The 21,404-nt window shown below is 50.8% G+C and overlaps 2 protein-coding genes across 23 annotated transcripts in view; one reads left to right on the top strand and one right to left on the bottom strand.

Moving 5' to 3' along the window:
• Positions 1-15,549, top strand: part of TMEM218 (transmembrane protein 218) — a 27,836-nt gene extending 12,287 nt beyond the window's left edge. For 15 of the 20 annotated variants that reach the window (XM_058446221.1, XM_058446220.1, XM_058446224.1 and 12 more), the window contains one exon: positions 1,578-6,212. In XM_058446221.1, coding sequence (XP_058302204.1) covers positions 1,578-1,712 — 135 coding nt within the window. In that variant the 3' untranslated portion in view covers positions 1,713-6,212. Of the gene's footprint in view, positions 1-1,577; positions 6,213-6,457; positions 6,842-8,170; positions 8,254-15,361 lie in introns of those variants that run through there. The other 5 variants (XR_009215484.1, XR_009215487.1, XR_009215488.1 and 2 more) reach the window with 5 other exon arrangements.
• The window catches only part of SLC37A2 (solute carrier family 37 member 2), a 27,771-nt gene continuing 13,378 nt past the window's right edge, over positions 7,012-21,404 (bottom strand). For all 3 annotated transcript variants that reach the window (XM_032167806.2, XM_058446214.1, XM_058446213.1), the window contains exons 2-18: positions 20,987-21,068; positions 20,502-20,595; positions 20,297-20,375; positions 18,546-18,681; positions 18,033-18,109; positions 17,028-17,194; positions 16,356-16,393; positions 15,917-16,069; positions 15,489-15,579; positions 13,954-14,016; positions 13,516-13,601; positions 12,964-13,012; positions 12,715-12,788; positions 12,381-12,459; positions 12,182-12,279; positions 11,838-11,902; positions 7,012-9,723 (exon numbers count right to left, since the gene is read on the bottom strand). In XM_032167806.2, the coding sequence (XP_032023697.1) occupies positions 9,708-9,723; positions 11,838-11,902; positions 12,182-12,279; positions 12,381-12,459; positions 12,715-12,788; positions 12,964-13,012; positions 13,516-13,601; positions 13,954-14,016; positions 15,489-15,579; positions 15,917-16,069; positions 16,356-16,393; positions 17,028-17,194; positions 18,033-18,109; positions 18,546-18,681; positions 20,297-20,375; positions 20,502-20,595; positions 20,987-21,068 (1,447 nt within the window). In that variant the 3' untranslated portion in view covers positions 7,012-9,707. The remainder of the gene's footprint in view (positions 9,724-11,837; positions 11,903-12,181; positions 12,280-12,380; positions 12,460-12,714; positions 12,789-12,963; positions 13,013-13,515; positions 13,602-13,953; positions 14,017-15,488; positions 15,580-15,916; positions 16,070-16,355; positions 16,394-17,027; positions 17,195-18,032; positions 18,110-18,545; positions 18,682-20,296; positions 20,376-20,501; positions 20,596-20,986; positions 21,069-21,404) is intronic.

Here is a 21,404-nt window from a genome sequence, read left to right as displayed (position 1 = left end):
AACGAGCAAACATGTGGCCCGCAAGAGACTTGTTCAGTACCGGAGCCAAGGTCAAAGTTATGTTAAAGCTGTTTTATCAAACTGACCTTTGTTGTAAGTTGACTGTTGGGGTAATCTCTGGAGCAGCTGACGTGTCTTTGGATCTCAGTGATCCTACTAGGGCTCGGGTCTGAGAGGTACTTTGCGTATGGCCGCTGTGTTAGTTTTCTGTTGCTGCTGTAACAAATGATGTGAACTAATGGCTCACAACACAGATGTATTATCTTACAGTTCTGTAGGTTAGAGTCTAAAATCAGTCTCACTGGGCTAAAACCAAGGGGTTGGCAGGGCAGCATTCCTTTCTGGAGGTTCTAGGGGAGAATCCATTTCCTTATCCTTTCCAGCTTCTAGAGGCTGCTCATATTCCTTGGCTGACAGCCCCCTTCCTCCATCTTCAGAGCCAGTGACATCACACCTCACTGACACTTCCATCCTTACCTCTCTTTCTCTGACCCTCTCTCCCACCTCCCTATTCAACTTAGAAGGATCCTGTGATTAGACTGGGTCCACCTGGATTGGATAATCCAGATTAATCCCCCTTATTTTAAGAGCAGCTGATTGGCAATCTTAATTCTCCTTTAACATATAATCTAACATATTCACAATTTCTGGGGATTAGGATGTGGTTATCTTTGGGCCATTATTCTGTCTGCCACAGTTGCCTTTCAGGTGTTTTGAATTCTCCTAGGTACTGGGATTTCAAGGCTTCTGTGAAGTCAGTCAGCCACTTTGGTTGGTGGTGTTGCTCCACTAGGTCTATAGATTAAATTGCTTTTTCCTGCCCAAATTTAAGCACCACCATTTGGATCTGGGGAGAGTGGAGCTCTGGAAGGGGACAGTGGACAAGTGGGTAGAGCCAACACCAATTACAGGGTTTTGACAGCAAAGACCAACATCTTTGGGGCCTCAAGTGTAAGGCCAGGCAGCCCACTGTCTGCTTTGGGGCAAGTTACCTATCCTCTTAGTGTTTTAGTATCTCAGGTAAATGGCCATTTTCCCTGCCCCGTGGCATGGGACTCTTCCACTGATAGCTTTAAAGAGTCACCTTTCATTTTGAAAATGAACTCTCCTGAAACGGCAATGGATTGATGATTTTGGGGGTTGGGTCTTGGATACATGGGAGTTTATTATACTATTGCATTTTTATGTATGTTTAAAATTCTCTGTAATAAAATGTATTTTAGCAACAACAAAAATGAGCCTTTCTAGGACCAAGCAAAAGCTTCTCATTAACTCTTTCAGGTAACAGATTTCAGAATATAAAAGAATTCATCCAGGGACTTCAAAGTGTTTACCAACCTCCTAAATTGAGCCATTTGTTCCCTGTACCTCATTAATCCCTTCTTGACTTGTGTCTCCTGCTCAGGGAGTTGAGGAAAAGATTCTTTTTTCTCCATGTACAGAGGAGACTCAGGGCAGGATGTTACTGGAAGTTATACACATGAACTAACTCTTGGCCCACTCATCATGGAGTTCAGATTAACCCAGCCAGGGTGCCTAACTGGTAGTAATTTCATTTTGATGTTTTCTTTCTCCAGATCGTGGATGACTTTTTCATCGGCCGCTATGTCCTGCTGGCTTTCCTTAGCGCCATCTTCCTTGGAGGCCTCTTCTTGGTTTTACTCCATCATGTTCTCGAGCCGATCTATGCCAAACCACTGCGCTCCTACTGACCACCCTTCAGGAAAACGAAAGCCTGTTCTCTCCTTCATTGCGATGACATTGATGAGCAGGAAGTCACTATTCAGAGCCTTGTTTTGACAGCCTTCATGCCTTAAGGTTAGAGGAGTATCCGTCCATCACTAAGACAAATCTCTTGAGTCCTGGCTTCCAGAAACAGGATTGCTAAATTGTCCCTGTGGGGCTAGATTCTTACCAGCTTAAGAAGGATATTGCTATCTTCTTAGTACCCGTACCTTAGGATTTCCAACTGTTTTGAAAGGGAAATAGTAACAGTGATCTGCTTAGAGTGGATTTTCACTCAAGTCCTTAGTTAAGTGGATTTTGGGGAAAAGAGCACATGGGCTTCTGGTTCTTTTTGATAATATATAAAATTCTTCTTTATGAGGTTGCAGTCGTTTGCAAAGGAGAGGCACTCAAATTTGAAAGGTTATTTTAATGTGATAATTTGGAAGACTTACCCAGATGTTGGTCATGGACCACTCTGTGCATATATTTCTGCAGAGCTCTATGAAGGCAATGAGTGTTACTTCCCTCTGCTCTAATGAAGCAATAAATAATAGCTAAAGGGCTACTTTCACTTCGAACTCTTGGCCACGGCTTTTTGAATCAATTATCTTTAGATTTCCTTGGGATTAGAGGAAAGGTATGGAAATACTGTTTTTTGTTTTTTGTCTTGCCATGTATCTGTAGGGTTTTTTCTTCCATGATGTGGTGGGCTCCGTGTGCCTTATTTAATTACTATGAGTCCATTTTGGGGTGTCTTCTCTTTTCATCTTTGTAGCCCTTTCTCCAAAGCTAGTGAGGAAGGTATATTCTCAACATCAGATAAAGCTCTATACCTGTCTGATCTCCCAGACCAAATGAAATTTGCATTAAATGGAGGGGCTCTGGTCAGGTTCCACTTTGGAAGTCTGATCTTGACTCCCCAGAGCCATTTGAAAAAGAATCTTCTGGCTTAAAATTAAGAACCAAGAAAACAAGTTGGAAAGAGATCACTGATGGAGTACATGCTCTATGCCAGTAGCACACTAATTCCTTTGAGGTTTAAATTTATTTAATTTTTACAACGGTCTCATTTTTATCATCCCCACTTTCAAGTAGAAAAAATGGAAGCTTAAAGAGATCGACTGACTTGCCCAACCTTCACCTAACAGCCAGTGTGCAAACCCAGGTGTGGTAGGCCCCAGGGCTTGTCTCAGAAAGAAAACACACTAGGCTTTGTGGAACTCTGATTGAGAGCTTGAGGTAGGGTAAGGCCACTGTTCCTTCACTTTCTCTCCTCAATTCTGTTTTCAGGGTAGAGAAGGTACCCAGTCCTGCCACCCCAGAGGCAACTAAGCTCTAAATTCCAAGAAGAGAGAACAGGTACCCATTGAGAGTCATGGGCTGGTGAGGGCCAGGTATAGTTATCCCTACATTGAACCATTTCCTTTATCTTACTTAGTTTGGAAAAACTTTGCAGATAAGGCTTTGTACAGAAAACTTCAAAGGAAATAGTTTCCTAATCTGGCCTAGGGCACACAGGTAAGAAAAGAAGAAACATCCTCTAAGCAGATTGAGGGAGAGAAAAAAGAATGCTAAGTCTTGAGGGAATTGAGACAAGCTGGGGGCCTCATGCTATTGTGCTACTCTGTGAGTCTCCCTGCAGCCCAAGTGGAAGCTTGGCTCCTGACAAACACAAGCTGCCAATTGTTACCTTCTTCTGAGAGCCTTGCTAAAAAAGTAACTCTGGGAAAACTCTTATAGGTTCCTGACCATAAATCCATCTTTTTTATTCCCCCCAAAAGTTATTCAACTATTAGATCAATGGATAATAACTATGAGGTTTTGGATGACTATTTAGATGGAAGAAAGTGTATTAAGGTTGGAAACTAAATTCTATTCTTAATACTACTGTTTTCTAATTTTTGTTTTTTTGCCTGATGTAAATGACAGGCTTGTATGTTAAAGATTGGCTTTAGGCAAAAAAAAAAAAAAATTCTGTGCAAAGTTTATTTCAGCTTGACTTGACCTACAGTCTACAGACCTGGAGTCTATAATTACCAGCTGTGGTGAAATGAATGATAGATTTCTTTCTACCTGCATACTCAATGCAGTTATGCAAAAAAAGCCCCGCGGGGTTGGGATAAGACGTAGAAGGCTGAGAGGGCTCAAAATGAATTTCACTGAGAGTTTGGCATGAGATAACCCTATAGTCAGTGTCTGTTATGGTACCCTGTATGCTCATGGCCTTCTTGGAGACAGGGCTCAGAGGTCGTTCCTTAAATACAGACAGAAGTCATCTTAGTGTTCAGAACCATTCTGTGATCAGTGGCCTTAGAACGTGTTCCCTCCTATACTGTTCCCTACCCAGAGGGGATCCTGTGGCAGACTGGGGATCCCCACTGTTTAGAAGGTGGAGAGGGAGAGTAAATCTGGGTTTCTATATAAGAAAATAGGTTATTTCGTAGCGTCTTAAAATTGTATCCTGACAAAAGCTGAATTAGCAGGATACCACCCTATCCCAGTGGAGATCACAGTGGGTAATTTATTGACAAACTCCTTCAATTTTTCACTTTTAAAAATGGAAGTAAAGCTACCATTCTTTGTGTACAATGTAAATTTAATGTAAAACTGCATCAGAATTACCATACCAATGTCCAGGGACTAGGGAGTACGTAGCCATTCATTCTCGCATCCTGCCATTCATTCAGCATGTATCATGTGCCCATAGGGTGTAAAGCACTAGTCCTGGTGGAGTAAGTCCATCAGAGAACTAGGCTGTGGCGTGTCTAGACTGTCTTCCTCACTCCATCCTGGAAGGAGGGCATCCAATTTATTTTTAAATGTTTTTATTCTAACACAAAGCAATCCATTTTTTGTTCTGTTATTTAACAGAAACTTTAGTATCAACTCTATGTCATGGTTGTTGCAGTTGAAGTGTTTCTGGTTTATTTTTTGCTCAATGTGTAAAGAAACCTGCTGTGATTATTTTACAGATGAGAAACAGGCAGAGAGGACAAGGGATTTAGAAAGTTTCACAGTTAATTAGAAGTGGGGTCCAACTTGACATCAGGAGTCCTGACATCTCATTTCTCAAATAGTTTAAAGATCACTTTTGGCTTTCAAGTAACTCCTTATTTTTACATTGGTTAATACTGTTTCTTAGCTATTTGTACCTGACATTTTCCTAACACATATCCAAAAAGGTAAAAGTTTCATTAAAAGATTCTAATGATCATTTTAGTACGAATAACAAACTTCAATCATAATTCCTTTGCTTAAACCTTTAAGTATCTGGCTGTTACATAGAAATGAATTTCCAGATGTGAGAATCAGAACCGTATGGAAACGAATCTGGAAAAGTGTTGATTATCCTCATAGGAGCATAAGAACTCAGGATTGGAAGAGATTTTATAGTTCATAAAGTTCAACCTTTAATCTCTATTTCCATCCCAATACTTGGAAATAAGTCTAGGGTTCCACATGTCGTCAAAATAACAATTTTTGTTACATTTGGCAAACATGTGCTAGGCATTTTTCTAAGTGTGTTGTAAGCATTATGTCTTCCTCATATTGGCCCTATGAAGTAGGTACTCTTAGTATCCCCACTTCACAGATGGGGAACAGGCACAGGCTGGTAGGGGTAAACAGGAGTCAGGATCCGAAGTCAGGCAGTTTGGCTGTAGAGTCTAAGAGCCTGACTACTTTCTGTTATAGGGCATTGCTCCATAAGATAAACTCGAAGGAAAAGGAGGGGCAAGGGCAGGCAGTGCAAATCCACTTGACAGAAATACCAAGGAAAAGTAGCTGAGTCTGGTGGAAAAACCAGAATCTTAGGAATTGAGCAGGAGTCTGGGGAAAAGCGTGAACAGGCATGCAGGCCTCAGAGATAGCTTCACCCGTTAGCCCAGTGTTTCTGGCAGGCCTCTGCTGTTAGACTTTGGTTGTCCCCTTGCTCAGAGATACTAAACAGCTGAGCTGCTAGTAGACTAGGTTTTCAAGTTTCGAGAACCCTGCCACCTCTCTTGTAAGCACCGTCCAGCTGGAATGTTGAGACTTGGGCCGGTTTTCAGAGGTGCCAATGGCAGAATCAAAGCCACACACCAGGAATTTTTGTTTTGTTTTGTTTTCTACTTGATCTCTGTCCCTAGCAGATTATTGGTGGTCACTGTTTATGCAAAAAAAAAAAAAAAAAAAAAAATTTCTGAGTCCCTACCCCCCACCCTCTTTTCTCAGTTTCCTGCCACCAAACAAATGAGAGCTGGGATTGAAATCAGGCTCAGTGCCACACAGACAGAATGAGAAAGTGTGTTTTTAATGGTTTACATCACGTCATGCTGGGGATGATACTGTCTGTGCATTTAGCCCAAGTCCTGCCCTCGGAGAACTCTTGGGTGAGGTGGTCACACGGTAGCCCTTATGCTGTGCCTAAATGCTATGAGGCCAGCCCCTTCACTTGTTTTAAGCTTTGGGGATTTCTTTTGTTTGCCTGTGGTTATTTTCTAAGCTTTGGGGATTTCTTTTGTTTGCCTGTGGTTATTTTCCTGCCGTTAAATTGGTCATACCCCAGTTTTACACTGGGAATATTATCAATTTCCTATTACTGTTGTAGCAGATTGCCATAGACTTACTGGTTTCGAACAATTCACATTTACCGCTCCGGAGGTCAGAAACCAGAAATGGGTTTCAGGGGGTAAAGGAAAGGCTTTGGAGCCTCGAGAGGACCCATTTCCTTGCCTTTTCCACCTTCTAGAGGCCACCCCCGTCCCCCTGGCTGGTGGACCCTTCCTCAGTCTTCAAGGTCAGCAGAGCAGCATCTGCCAATCGCCAACACTCCTGCCTCCCTCTGTGATTCATCCAGAGCCCTGTGATTCCACTGGGTCCACCCCATCAGTCTTTCCATCTCAAGATCCTTAATCACATATGCAAAATCTCATTTGCCATGTAAGGTAACATTCACTGGTTCTGAAAATTAGGATGTGGACATCTTATGGGGCACATTGTACCTGTCACAGAATATAGGGCCCCTTCTCCCCTAAGCACTGCCTCCTTCCACCGCCATCTGCCATCCTCCCTACCCCACACCTTTCAGTAGGAGGTATGCTCCTTTGTCACTTCTCAGGATTCCCAACAGCAACTCTCCCAACCCCACTCGGACACTCAGGATGTGTTGAGTTCCTCCTGCCAGCCTCAGTCTTAGTGGCGGCCTCATGGTGCTAGGACCGACCAAGAGCTTCTTTCCTTTTCTTTTCTTTGCCTCTTGCCTCCTCCTCCTCCTCCCCGAGCCACCCCACACACTCTCGCCCAGCCTCCCAGTGGATCTCTAAGGGAGAAACGCAAAGACTTATTGCTTTTTAATTACAAGTGCTATTGTAGCATCTATAAGGAAGAACATTTTAAGCTTAATTGAGACCAAATGTGAAGTTAAATTAAATGAATAACTAATTAACGTAATGCTCCTACATTAGCCCTGTGTGAGTGAGTGCTGAGGCCCAGGCAGAAGGCAGGTACCAGGCCTCTGGTGAACAGGCCGTGCCCAGAGCTGCCCCAACAGGGTCAGGAACCTGGAACCTGGGAGATGGGTGCAGACAGGCAGATCTCAGTGCTGGGGTTCCCCCAACCGTCAGTATTTTTTCCAACTCCTTACCCACAGCCTAAGTCCTCATTTCTGAGGCCAGACCCTGAGCTCCCACAATGCCTTTTGCATGTGTCTAGTGCCACACTTACCTGCTGGTAGGAGCCAATGCCATTTGTTCAGTTTTCAGTCTCTAAGGCCTAACATCCTAGGAGTTGGGTAAGTATTCATGTTAACTTCCTCCCTCTTCCACTGCCCCTCACTACCTTATCAAATGAATCATCCAAGTCCTGAGAATTCTGCCTTCATAAGGAAGAAGGACTCTTCCCATTGCCCCTGGAATCGCCCTTCTGCCAGCCATGTTCCTGCGTGGCTGGACTAATGCACAACATAGCTCTCACCTGGAGTCGCTGTCTCCGTGTGTTTTCCTATTTCTCCCCTAACTAGACAAGTTCTTCAAGGGCAGGAGTATGTTGAGTATGTGTCTCCCTTCATACCAATCCTATGAGGTAGGTAATGTCACCATTTTCCTGATGATGAAACAGGCTTAAAGTTAGTAAGCAGTGCAGCTGGGGAAGAGAAGACCTCGAGAGACCCATTCCTCTTCCCCTGCCCTCTGAAGCAGAAAGCAAGCTGAAAGTCTGAAAAGTCAAGAGGCTCCTGCTCGTGTCTCTCTTCAGGGAAGCAGGATGGAACCACAGCCCACCCTGGGGCTGTATGATGGGATTGGGTCACCATCTAGTGGCTCATATAAGCAACACAGCTTCTCCTTAAACTCCTTAATTACAAGTGTGCTATTGGAGCATCTATAAGGAAGAACATTTTAAGCTTAATTGAGACCAATGTGAAGTTAAATGAATAACTAATTTCATTTCATTCTCCATGTCAAAGAGCAGCAGACAGCAGCTTTCCTGAATGCTGAACATAAGACCAGAGTATAGCTCTTGCCCCTGTGGGCTCTGAGGACTTGGAGGTCCCTGGCTGACTCCTACGCTCAGAGCTGAAGTGACTGCAGGCAGGAGGAGCCTTCCTTGTTTGTTGCCATTGGCGCCTGTGCAGCCTGCTTCAGTGTGGAAGGGTGTGTATCTGGCTAATGCACCAGCCCACAACGTCCCAGGAAATGCAAGGCTTTTATCTTGTGTGGCGCTCTAAGCTCCCAGTTTGCCCACACATCGTCAGTGTCATGAGCATCCCTTTCAGGAATGCCCACTGTCATCAGCTTTAACCTACCCACCTGATGGTCCTGGGACCCCACTTCAGCACCCCATGCCAGCCCCGCTCACTGCCAAGCCAAGCCCTGACAAGGATGAGCATGGGCCTAGCAGGTCAAAGGGAATCTATTGGTGCCAATGGGCAACTTTAGGCTCAGATGGAGATGCAAGAGCTAGCCAGAAGATAGCGAGTGATCCGGGACTTGGGGTGGAAGGAGGACATAGAAAAGTGGAAAAGGGAGTGGCAGATGGCACCAGGCGACCACACCTGCAGCAGCTGCCTGAATGAACCATTCATGCCCTCACATCTTGCCAGTCTTGTCACCACTGGCAGCTGTGTTCAGGGCGTAAGTCCTTCTTGTGTCCATTGTCTACTCCATTCCTAGAGCAGAGCTGGCATACAGTAGGCACTCCTTGGCATTTCATTCTCAAAATACTTAATACACATACTGGTATTTTTAGTCATGCCAACTCCTCTTTCTACTCTCCCCACAGCACTGGCCCCCAGTCACCTTCCACTGAGGACATTATGGGGCCGGGATCAGAGTGAGGCAAGGGAGGCACTCAGGGCTGGCATGTGCCCAGGAGGGAGTGCCCCCTCAAATTATGTACCGAAGGCAGCTCCCCTGCCTCGCCCGAATGCTGGCCCTGGAGGAACAGCAGTGATGGATGGGTAATGGAGTTATCAACAGGCCTAAATGGAGGGTAGAAGAGGGCCCAGCTTGGGGAAATGCACAGAGAAGACTGTTTCATGGATAGAGGGACAAAGAGAGGCTGGGCTCCGTTGTCGGAGTGAGATGCCCACCTAGAGATACAGGCAGATTACAGAGATTAAAATTTAACATGGGAAGGAGAGACGCACATTTTCCAGGCCTTGGCCTTGTGAAACCTTCTGTCTTGGAATCTGAACAAGCAGGAGTCTGAGCATATCCTTCCCTTATCAAAATGGAGACACAACTCAGCCCCGGTCCCATCCCTTTTGCTTGCAGCTTCCAGAGCGCGCAGGCCCCTGAATCTTCTATTTCCTCATGCTTGGCAGTCCCCTTCCCATGGAGAATCTCTGTGTCCTTAGGCAGCCCTGGGTCTGGGCTGGGCTGGCTGATGTTCAATAAAGAGGGTCTGCCTCCCCTACTTGTGGAAGTTTCCATTGTCTTGCCCATGGGGAGCACGTTGGGGACCCAACTGGCACCTTCCATGATGCTATTCCAATTGGGGCCTCATATTTCTTTATACCTGCATGAAGAGGAGAGAGGGGACAGAAGAGAAAGTGAGACGACTTCATAAGCTCCTGCTGAGTGGGGAGAGGAAAGGCAGGATCCCAGGGTCCCTTCATCATTGCTTTCATCTCAGTTCTCTGTAATTAGGCCTCCCTTTCACCTCTCAGGCAGGAAATAGCAAGCCAGATTAATATTTAAAACCTGGCCAGGTGCAGTGGCTCACACCTGTAATCCCAGCACTTTGGGAGGCCGAGGCGGGTGGGTCACCTGAGGTCGGGAGTTCGAGACCAGCCTGACCAACATGGAGAAACCCTGTCTCTACTAAAAATACAAAATTAGCTGGGCATGGTGGTGCATGCCTGTGGTCCCAGCTACTCGGGAGGCTGAGGCAAGAGAACCACTTGAACCTGGGAGGCAGAGGTTGCAGTGAGCTGAGATCGCACCACTGCACTCCAGCCTGGGCAATAAGAGCAAAACTCTGCCTCAACAAAAAAAAAAAAAAAAAAAAGAAAGAAAAAAGAAATTAAATAAAACCTTACAATGTTCATGCCACATTTGACAGCTTTACAAAGCAATATCACATATCCCATCTTATCTCAGCCTCAGGTCAGTTCTGCCAGGTATTCAGGGATAAGCATTCCTATTCATACATAAAGATGTGGCAGTTCAGAGAATCTGGGTGCTATGCCCAAAGTCTCATGGAGTGAGTGGAGAAAGCAGGACTGTCCAGGGGTTTTTGGATTCCAAGCCCGGTGCTCTGTCTGCTCTGACAAATCACTGCACACCTCACACACAGGCCTCCCATGGAGAAGGACCAGCCTGGGACAGTGGTGGCAGTCCAGAGAAAAGCAAACAACCCCCAGGCCCAGTTTCAGTGTTAGGCTGTGCCCGAGCTCTGAGCCTCCGTCTCTCACCTTCAATGAGAGGCTGCTGCGAGGCAAGCTCACACGTCTAAAGCCAGACACAATTCCAGGCACAGAGCAGTTGCTCACTAAATCCTCCTCCCTTTCTGCTGCTCTTCTTCCCTTCCCACCCTCAGGCCTGGCTCCAAGGAGCACAGGCACAGGAACTTTGGGTCATGCAGTCCAGGCCCCTGCTCCCCTCTTCCAGGGCAGGGCAGGGCAGGACAGGACAGGACAGGTGCTCTGCGTGCTTCCTGTGTTGTGTGTCTTCCTGCTCTCACTTTCTCTCCCCTGGGTGGTGTCTTCCTTAAGTGGAAGTGTGTCCCCAGATGCGTGCTGATTACCATGACCCAGGGGGTTCCTCCTCACATTTGCCATCCAGCCCAGGTCCACAGCTCCGGCCAGCTCGTTAGCGGCCTCCTTGTTAGCACGAGGCTCCTGCTCAGGACGGCCAGCGAGAGAGGGTCGCCCGACCATCAGACCACCAGCACTGTGCAGCCTCAGCCGCTGACCTACTGGTGCCACCACCACATCCACCACCACCAGACAGTAGGCAGAGAGCACACCAGGCCAGCCACCCATGCTTGATTCACATGTGTTTCAGAGACTTTGATTGGTAGTTGCTTTTTTTGCATACCCCAGGCAGAGGGGCCAGATGACCTTGGTTTCTGAACTTCAGGAGGCACTTGCAGCTCAGTCTCAGCTCAGAGGGAAACTGGTTTCCCTATTTCTGCCTCCTCTGTCCCTGGAGGGCATGTCCAAACTTCTAACACTGTCCCTCAGGGAAGAGGCCACCAACCTCTGTGGCATCTCAGACCCCTTGGAAAACAGTTCCCAAGCACCACGCTCTGCTGAGGTTGAAAGTCTTTACAACTGGCCCACAAGAAAAAAGAGGAAGTTGGAAAAAGTCATACTGCAGGACAGAGGATTTGCATGCAGCCCCCACTCAAATGGCACTTGAGTCACAGACTCGAAGTAAATACTCACAAAAGTCATGGGACTTGAGGAAAATACTATCGCTGGTGGGTTAGGACCATACTAGAGCTATAGAGATACACGGTACAACAGAGGACAGGTTAGCAGGGTGAGGGCCACCCAGGGACTGGCTCAGTGCTCCTCAGGTCTGGGCTGGTCGAGCCTCAGCCTGTGTTTGGAGAAACTGAGCACTGGGCTGATTCCCATGAGAAATGAGTTTGGTAGAGGGGCAGCTTCAGCTCCCCGGACTCACCCGCTGCCTCTGCTCAGGGTCACCTTCCAGGCCAAGATCTCTTTGTACACTAACCGGCAAAGGAGCTGTGGAGCACAAGGCACATAGGAAAGGGAGGGCACTGTTAGCATTGAGCACTGAGTGCCCAGCACCAGGGTAACCCGTGGACTGGCAGTGGAGAAGGGGGAGAGACACACTCCCATTTGGTAAGGGGTCACTCAGGGGAGGGAGAGTGCTTCTGAGCAAAGGGCAGCTGCTCTCATTGCCCCAGAACCCCAAATGGCCAATGCTTTGGACCTCCAGGGTTCCAGTCTGGCAGGACAGAGCATCCCTCAATACATATCTGTGTACCCCAAGACTCTTACCAAGCAGGCTAGGACATCAGCAGAGATGAGCATGTAGAAAACATTGTTCCAGCCCGTGGGAGAGATAAGCCCAGCCAGCAGAGGCCCCAGAGCCGCGCCTGAATGGAGCACAGCCTCGTGAGCAGGGGTCCTGCACCTCCCCTGCCCGCCGGAGGGCACTATGCCCGGGGGCCGGCCCACAACACAGCTAGTCACAGACCTATGGAGCCGGTGCCGTCAATGATGGCCGTGACCGTGGACAGGGCTTTGGCATTGCCCTTCAGGCTCTTGTGAGTCCCCTGGAGAGAGACAGTGGAGTGGGGAGGCCCAGCTGAGCAGCAGCATGAGCAGAACCAGGACAGGAGAGGGGCTGACTCAGGGAAGGTGGTGACTGGGGTTTGGGTTTGAGAGGAGAGGGGCCCATGGTGCGTTCTGAAGGACTTTGACGGTTTCTCCTCTGCGGGATGGGAGACAGGGAGAAATGGACCTGGAGATGGTGGCCCTGACCAAGCCCCCAGAGCGGTCCCTGGCCCTCGGGAGGTGGCCCCACTTACCAGGTCAGCAGAGACAGCAGTGGTGATGAGCGCATATGGGCCATTGACCAGGCCCCCGCAGATGATCAGCATCACTGGGACAGCACAGAGATAGCCAGTCAGAGAAGCAGCACCACCTGCAGCCCCAACCCCAAGGCAGGAGCCCTCCCAGCCCCTCCACCTGCCAGTGTCCCCCGTGGGCCAGCCTCATGGGGCCCCCAAGGCAGTGCCTTTCCCCTGGCCTGGCAGGACTTGCAACCTCCTCCTCACCTATGGAGCTGGTAATCCCATCCTGGCCAATGTAGTTGTACAGGAACATCTGAGAGAGGAGAGGGGAGAGGCAGAGTCACCCGGAATCCCTTTGCTGGCCTGGAGCCCTGAGGTCTGGAACAACCTTCTCCTGCCCTGAAACCCCAGAGGGCATCCTATTCCTTTCCCCTGCCCACCCAGATCTCTCTAGTCTTTAAATGTCCCAGGGATGGACGGTCTAAAACGTGGTACTCTATCATCTCCCTTTCTCCAAACGGTCTTCTCTCAGATTCAACCTCAGTCCCTTCTTTCCTTGATCAAGAAGTTTAGGAGGCGGTCTCCTTCTCTACCAAGGCCAGTCATGAATCCCCCTCTAAAGTCTGCAGTCTGGCTCTTTTTCCAAGGTGCCTCTGCTGACCCTCGCTTCTCCTCCCCCGTGTGTGCACAATGATGCACGTGCACGCGTACACGGAGACATCAATGTGTGTATCGTGTGGACGTGCACACAGGCCAGAGGCCCACGCAGGCTCCTGCTCACATGCATTCGCACTTTACCCTCGAGGTTATACGCACCATGGGGGCAGCCAAGATGAGCATGACGCAGCAAGTGGTGGCCCTGCCATTGGTGTAGTCAGAGATGAGCCCTGCCATGATGCCGCCTGGAACACACACCCACTCACACACTGACTCCCAGACGGGACCATGCCATCCCCTCACCTGGCACCCCAGCTGTGCCCCAGTGCTGGCCTGGGCCTGTCAGCAAGAACCAGCAGAGCTGCTTTTTCCACAGCCCTCCTCTTCCTGTAGTGCCCATCACTACTGGAGACCAAACAAAAGGGCTTCTTAGGCCCACCCAGCCAGGCAGGAGCAGAACTGAGAATAAACCCAGGATCCATTTTTCCTCTGGTGCCACCTACCCAGGTCATAGCCCATTGGACCTGTCCCTTCTTCCTGCACCCCACAAGAAAAGAGGGGAAGGGAGCCTGCTGGCAGAGCAGGGCAAGGCCTCACCTATGATGCCACCGACATCGAAGAGTGTAGACAGGTCCCCAGCCTCCTTGGCACTAAAGTGAGCTGTGGAAAACACAGGAATGTGGTCAGACCTGGGGTTCGGAGCAAACATCCTGGAGTGTCACAGCTAGAAGCCCTGCAGAGCGTGATCCAGGCCACTGCCCCCTTTTCCGAGGAAGAGCTGGGGACCTGTGGAGCAGGCTGGCCAGGGCCACAGGGTGAGAGTGCAGCAGTTTGGACAGACGCCCTCCTGGTCCTGTCCTGTATTGCCCTCTTCCCCTGCAGGATGACCTTCACCTCTCAGAACAAGCCCTCCCTGGCAAGCTCTGGGATCTGGCCCCCGAGCCTGCTGTCTCGTGACCACCTTTCCCCTGGAGCGCAATCAGCCCAGCCCTTTCTCTGCTTCACTCTGGCCCTAGCAGCACTAGGAGCTCTTCCCGTTTACCTTAGGCTGTGCTCATACACAGAGCCAGGAAGAGACTTGCAGGGACACAGGGGCCTCAGGTCACAGGCCTTGGATCCATGTTTTAAAAAAGGAATGTCCAGAAGCTGAGATTGTAGCCCCACCCTCGAGGTTGCCTCATACTCTGAAGTCAGCACCAAGGCCACAAAACAAAGAGTCACGGTGTCCACGAAGCTGCCCTAGCGCTCCACACTGTCACAGAGAGAGGCCCCGACAGAGCTGCAGGGCAAGCTACAGCTTGAGACTTGGCCATGACTAATGCCTACAGTATCCTGTTCAGAGCCAGCACAATGTGTGGCAAGGCACTGTTGTTCCTCCCCAGGGCTGGGAGGGAGGGGAGCAGCACTGGGTGAGAGGTCCTCAGCCCTGGTGGAGCTTGGAGGCTCCTGGGGGCTGGGCAGGGCGGGGTGGGCTGCTGTTTGGTAGAGCAGCCCGACCTATGGAAAAGCAGAGACCCAGGCCAGGTGGACATGAAACATCCTTTTTCAAGTGAGCTCTTCTCATCTGTACATCCCCGGGCAGGGGCAGAGGGGAGTAGGTCCATGAGACAGGGCAGAACATCAGTGCAGCCCAGCAGATCCAGGCACAGGGGCATCAATCCCATTAGGTCCCACTGGGAGAAGAACACCAGGGTCACCACCAGGCTACAAGGAGTGGGGTCACTCACCAGGCCCTCTTCTTGGGCTGGGGGAGAGATCCAGCAGGCAGGCCTTTCCTAGCACCTCCCAATCCTACCACCTATGAGCCAAGCAGCCTGGAGGGGGTTTCTCCTACACTAACGGCTAGAGAAGAAGACAGCAAGAACTGCAGAACAGAGCTCTGAGTTCCTAATCCCCAGCTCAGTTCCAAGGGAGAGAAGGTGGCTGGAGTCAGGGTCTAGGGGGTAGTGTGCTGGGTTTAGCGTCCATTTAAGTAAAGAACTAAATCAAGCTCCTTTCACTCTAGGAGAAGTTCAGCAGGAATTCTGCCTATATACTGGAATCACAGGCATCACCACGACGGGCTTCCTCTCCCACCAGAGGCAGCCTTGGCCTCCTCAGAGACCCCTTCATTCCCCTTCTCTTGGACTTACCCACATTGGCGATGTAGAGGGGCAGCCAGTAGAGGAAGGTGTAACTGACCAGCTTGGCAAACAGCAGACACAGAGAGAACTCGACCACGCCCTGGGGAGTGCAACAGGGGACACAGGGGAAGGGGTCCCAGAGGTCCTGGGTTCAGTGGTGGCCCCGAGGGGTGCTCAGCACCACCCTAGTACTCTCCATCACCTGTCACACAAGGCAGCCTCCAACACATCCAGTCCCAATAAAAGCCACGTGACCACTGTGCAAGGTTGTTTCAAGACAAATCTCCCACGCTGCCCTCCCCAAGCAGGCTGCCCAACTTACACCTCCCCTATAAAGAAGTTCTAGAAAAATAGATCACCCAAGCACCCCATCTCCTCATCACCAACAAAAAAATCTGGAAAGCCCCTCTCTTTCCTCCATTCCACAAACTTCTTACTGGGATCCGGAGTGCCCCAAAGAAGCTGATGGCAGCAGGCTCTTCGCATGGCCCCTTGGAGCATTTGGCCACAGTCTCAAGGCCGCTCTCCCTGATAGAGCAGGGACTGTTCCCAGGGTCCTCAGGGTTGTCCTGGTTCTCAGCTGGCTCACCCTGAGCAGAGGGGATGAGCCCTGCTGTGGGTGTGTCCATGTGCTGCCTCCCACCAGCTGAAGGTGCAGCCCAGGCAAGAGACACTAGCTCCCAGGATGGGGAGGCACATGTTCGTCTCGGGCTGGACTGATCTGCCAGACTCATCAGGCTGTAGGGCCAACTCATGGGCCTAGCACTGGGTCCGTGAGGTCAGTGAGGGCCAGCTCTAGCTCCCCAGGCCTCTCTGGGTCCAGCCCTCTGGATGGAGTTGGAGGGCAGGCATAGGGCTGGGAGGGCTCACACTCACGTGGTGCTGAGGAGGGGCGCAGTCCACATCTTCTGGGTCTGGGAAAAAATTGCTTTCTAAGAAGTTTTCCAACCCCCCTGCAATCCCAAGGTGATTGCCAGGCCCTCATCTTGCATTGGACCTAAGCCATCCTGGGAACTGGCCCCACCTCCAACTCCTAAGGTGGCCAGTGTGTGTCCCAGCAGGAGGGAGCGGGGCCTGGGGCTCAGGAGACAACTTTCTAGGCCTGGTTTTCGTAACAACCAGCGGTGTCACTACTGCCTCTTGGACTTTAGTACTCTTAGCTATACAGTGGCTCTCATACCTGGCCTGGCTACTGCACAAGGCCACCTGCAGCAACTGGAGAGCCTGGTCACTGTAAAAATGTCCCTTCAACTCCACCTTCCCTGATCACACCTCTCAGATTCAACCAATGCTTGCCAAGCACCTCCTGTGGGCCTGGCATTTTAACTATGGTGTCTCAGTTAAACCTGCAGAAATCCTACGAAATAGACATTATTATTACTATTATTATTTTACAAATGAGAAAATAAAGGCTCTGAGAGTTTGTCCAAAGTCACATGGCTGGTCCTCCCACTCTATGACTAGCAATCTTTCCAGTAGATCCAGCTGCCATCTCCTAGAAACCGAGAACTTCTAGGCTCACTTGTGGGGAGTGAGGGGCCCACTCACGTTCGATGAGGAATAGGAAGGTGACGATGCCCATGATGGCAGTAATGATGCCAGGCACAATGAACGACAGGCCCCACTGCCCATTCACCCAGATGCCGGCAATCAGGGAGCCCAGGATGTTGCCCACAGATGTGTGGGAATTCCAGATGCCCATGATGAGCCCCCGCCTGTAAGGGAGGGAGAGAAGGGAAGAGGGTAGAAGAAGAAAAAAGCAAAGCACATTATTCACAGCAACTGCCCCAGCCAAGCTCTAAATCTGGGCTGACTGCAGCTTTCCCAAGTCACCAAAGACTGAGCCCCAAAGCCCCAAGTCAGCAAGGAGTGGGAGACCTTGGGTGGTGTCAAGCAGGTGGCTGCAGGGCCTGGGGTGTCGCTCCCCCTGCCCAGCTCCCTGAGTGAATGCTGATGGGAGCTCTAGCCACACTGAGGGCGTGGGGGCCCTGCCCTCATTCTCTTCTGTCCCACAATCTCACTCTAAAGCACTGTCCTCAACCAGGGGTGATTCTACCCCCAAGGGACATCTGCTAACAGCTAGAGATTTTTGGTGGTCACAACTCAGGGTGTGCTATGGCATCCAGTGAGCAGATGCCAGGAAGGCTACTACTAAACAGCCTACAGTGGTAGGACAGTCCCCAAACAAGGGTCCAATAGCCCAGAAAGTCAGTAGTGCCAAGGGTGAGAACCTCTTCTCCAAAGCAACTTTGTTTTGCACACAAGCCAATTCAACGGGGGGAAAAAAGTTTTATAGGCTTCTTTCTGTCTTCGTTGAAAACAGAAATTCATCTATTATTAGAAAAAACATAACTAAGGTTGCCTGCTCTATGGGTTAAAGCCTCATCAGTGAGAAAATCAGCACTGCTTTTAGCCACTTATAAGCATGTGAACAGCAATGCGGAGGCCGCTTTCTGACCCTTCCCTCTGTAATTAAATCAGAGGCCACGGTGACCAGCTCGGGACCCCCAGCCCTCCCAAACCTTCCCACTCCTCCTCCCTTGTCACACTCACTTCCCCTTCCCGAACCAGTTGCCAACGCAGGTCACCACAGAGGGCCAGCCTGTGGTCTGGACGAGTCCATTACAGACCTGCAGGGAGAGGGAAGGGAGGGGGGGAATAGGCCTGGGCTGTGCAACTGGCTCCCTGCTCTGACCGCCCTGGGCTGAGGAGGCTAAATTTCCTGGCCGAGAAGCCCTCCATACCCCACACTACAAACTTCACCCTTCCCTCACACACACGCCACACCTCCCCAATGGCATGAGCTGGCTTCTCTCGCTCAAGATTGTTCAAGCAGAGACCAAGCCTCTCGTGCATCAGAAGTGCCCACAGCGTTGTGCTCAAGGCCAACTCTCTGAGTGAATAAATGCGGGGGCAGTGGGGCCAGGGGGTGGAACCCAGTGCAGTGTAATAGAGTGCACTGGACAGGGAACCAGGAACACAGGCGCCCATCCGCTGTGAGCTGCGGTCTCCCGGGTCCTATCCAAGACAGCAACATAGGCCCAAGTGCAAGATGGTGATTCATACCTGGATGACCACAAAGTACCAGAGCTCGTGGATGTTCCAGAAATATCCCAGGCCAAAGAGCGAGGTGAAAAGGCCACTGAGCAGCATTCCAGCTGAAAGGTAGTAACGGAGCGGAAGCCGTTCCCCAAAAACCCCACTGGGGAAGAGAAAGTTGGGTCTGCGGTTAAGCTCCTCTGTGTCCACCTCAAGTCCCTACCACGTTTCTGCCCCCACCATGCTAGGAAGTGGTTCTGGCCAAGGTCCCACCAATGACTTCTGTGTTGCCATGTGACGGGGCCAACCTCTGTCCCCCACTGCTTCTGTGACACCTGGCCATGCTCCATGAATTTAGCTTGCCTATCTTCCTCCGCTTGGCCAGCCACTCCGTGTGGTGTATTTTCCTCTCAGAGCAGTCTTTTGCATCACTTTTACCATTGTAACAACCACCCATAGGCTAAATAGCTCCACATGCATATCTTCAGGCCTGATCTGTCTCCCAGAGCTTCACAGTAGCAGACAGGTGAGTCCTGGACATCTTTATTCAGATGCCCCTGGGGCATTTGAAACCCAGTGCTCTTAAGCTGAGTTCCTCTTCCTCCTCCCGCCAACCGCCCTGACGCCTTCATCATCCTGCTATCCTCATCTGAGTGAATGCCACCCTTTGGGCACTCAAGCCAGGCTCAGAGCTCCCTCATCTTCCCACCTCTCCTCCCACCCCTCACATTCAGTCTCCAAGACTCACCGGGCTACCTCTTAGCTAGTGCTCCAGTACATCGCCTCTTTCCACCTCTATCACCACTGTAGTAACGTAAGCTCAACAGCTTGGGCTATTGTCAAACTGGTCACTCTGTGTGACCAGTCTCATCCACCTCAGCATCACTCTCAGAGTGAGCTCTCAGAAATGCGCATCTGGATGGGACGCCCTGGCGAAAACCCTTCCATGCGTCTCTGCCCATGGGCCTCATGTGCAAATGACCTCAGCCCTCAGCCCTGCTGCTACCTTCCTTACATTGTCATTCCCTCCATACAACTGCCCGCAGTTCCTCCCGTAGATCATGCTGCTTCTTCACATTTGCCCTGCTTGCTCGTGCTATTCCTTCTGCCCAGGTCCCCATCTGCACCGCCGCACCCAAGTCCCTTGCATCAGGTCAGGCACCATCTCATCCAAGAAGCCTTCCCCGACCCCTCTGCTCTAGCTCAGCTTGGACTGAGTCATGACCTCGGAGCTCCCAGAACACCTGATGGCCACCTCTGTCATGGAGCCGCCACAGTTTTAGCACCAGCTGCCGATGCATCCATTGCCCCCGCTAGCCTGTGAGCTCTTTGGAGGCAGTATGCAGCCTTATTGATCGTGGATTCCTGGCAAGGAACAGCATGCTTCCCGTGCTGGTTTGCACACAGCAGAGGATGGGGATTCTCCCAGCTGTATGTGCATGCAGGGCCATTCTTAAAGGGTCCTAGTCCATACCCACCAACTGTGATATCTGAGTGAATAGACTCAAAAGCAGCATCCAGGAGAACATTTCCAGGCAAAAGAGCTGCTACCAGTGGGAGTCTACCAGGCGAAGGAGCAGTCTCTGCGACCGCAGTAAGGCAAGGAGGATGGCTGTGGGTGGATTGTACATGCAGCATCCTGGTCTCATTCCCACATGGGGGAGCCATCACTCCCTGGTGGGAGTTCGCTTCAACCCAGCTGCCCCCAGGTTCCTTAAGGGGAGGTAGCAGCTCTAAACCATCCTCCTCTTGGTCACAGGCTCAGCCTCTGTCCTTACCTGACGAACATGCCGATGGCATAGGCGACGAGGAAGGCATTGTCCACGCCCCCTAGTAACTCCTTGTAGTTGTCCTTGTCTGAAAGCAGATGGGAGAAACAGAAAGCTGACTGCGTGGATGCCCCTGCAGGAAGCCCTCCCTGGACAGCCCCTTCTCGAGGAAGAGGGAATGGGGAATGGGCAGAGCAACTTGCCCTGTTCTTACCAAATGGGGCCCAGTTGCACCACATGGTGTCATTGAGACTGTGAGTATCATTGATGGGTTTGATCTGCTCCGAGCAGTTCTGGTGCAGACGGCTCTGGATAGGCAATGGGACATACAGGTCACGGGTTGACCCGGAGTGGAGCAAGCAACCACCTGCCCCAACCATACCGGAGACACTGCCTCCTACCAGATTCCACGTCCCCCCTACTGGTACCTCCTCCTGCAGGAACTGGCTGCAGGGGAAAGCGGCCACATCAGACCCATGAGCAGCATCCACATAGCCCAGGGACCCTGCACGCTTATTCCATCCAGAGCCACCGACACAGCTGTCTTGGGGAATAAACTCAAAAGGAGCTCCTGGGGAAGACAGCCACTGAGAGTGGGAGCCTGCCAGGTGGAGGTGCAACCTCACCGACCATGGGAAGGGGTAAGGATGGTTACGACAGTGAGCTTCTGCACTCTTCCTTGCTGCCAGCCAGCCTCACCTTGACGACACTGATAGGCTTCCTGGACATGTGATAGCAGGTGTAAATTAGGAAGGTCAGCAGCAGGATGAAGCCTCGGAACCTGCGGGAAGGGACAGCATCTGCATTAGTGGGAAGTCAGTCCCAGCTGGAAGTTCTGGGCCGGCATCCCCGACCCGTGTCCCCTCTGGCAGTCCCAGGGCCTGAGCACCACCAACTCTTTCCTTCTTGGTGCAGAGGCCAAGGGGAGGCTGGGGAAAAATGCCCAGAGGCCAGGGTGCTCAGGGGGACCTGGTCCCAACTCCTGAGGCCTCTGTTGGAGCCGGCTCGGCCCCAGCCCACAGGAAGCACCTCCACCTGCTCTGACCAGCTGGCAGCACCTCTGCTTTTCATCGAGCTCCCTGAGATCAGGGCGCCTGTGTGTGTGCATGTGTGTGGC

This window comes from Hylobates moloch, unplaced genomic scaffold (genome assembly GCF_009828535.3).
Source record: "Hylobates moloch isolate HMO894 unplaced genomic scaffold, HMol_V3 SCAFFOLD_11, whole genome shotgun sequence".
NCBI classification, from domain to species: Eukaryota; Metazoa; Chordata; class Mammalia; order Primates; family Hylobatidae; genus Hylobates; species Hylobates moloch.
Note: the sequence above shows the minus strand (reverse complement) of the source record. Positions and strands in the feature narration are given on the sequence as shown.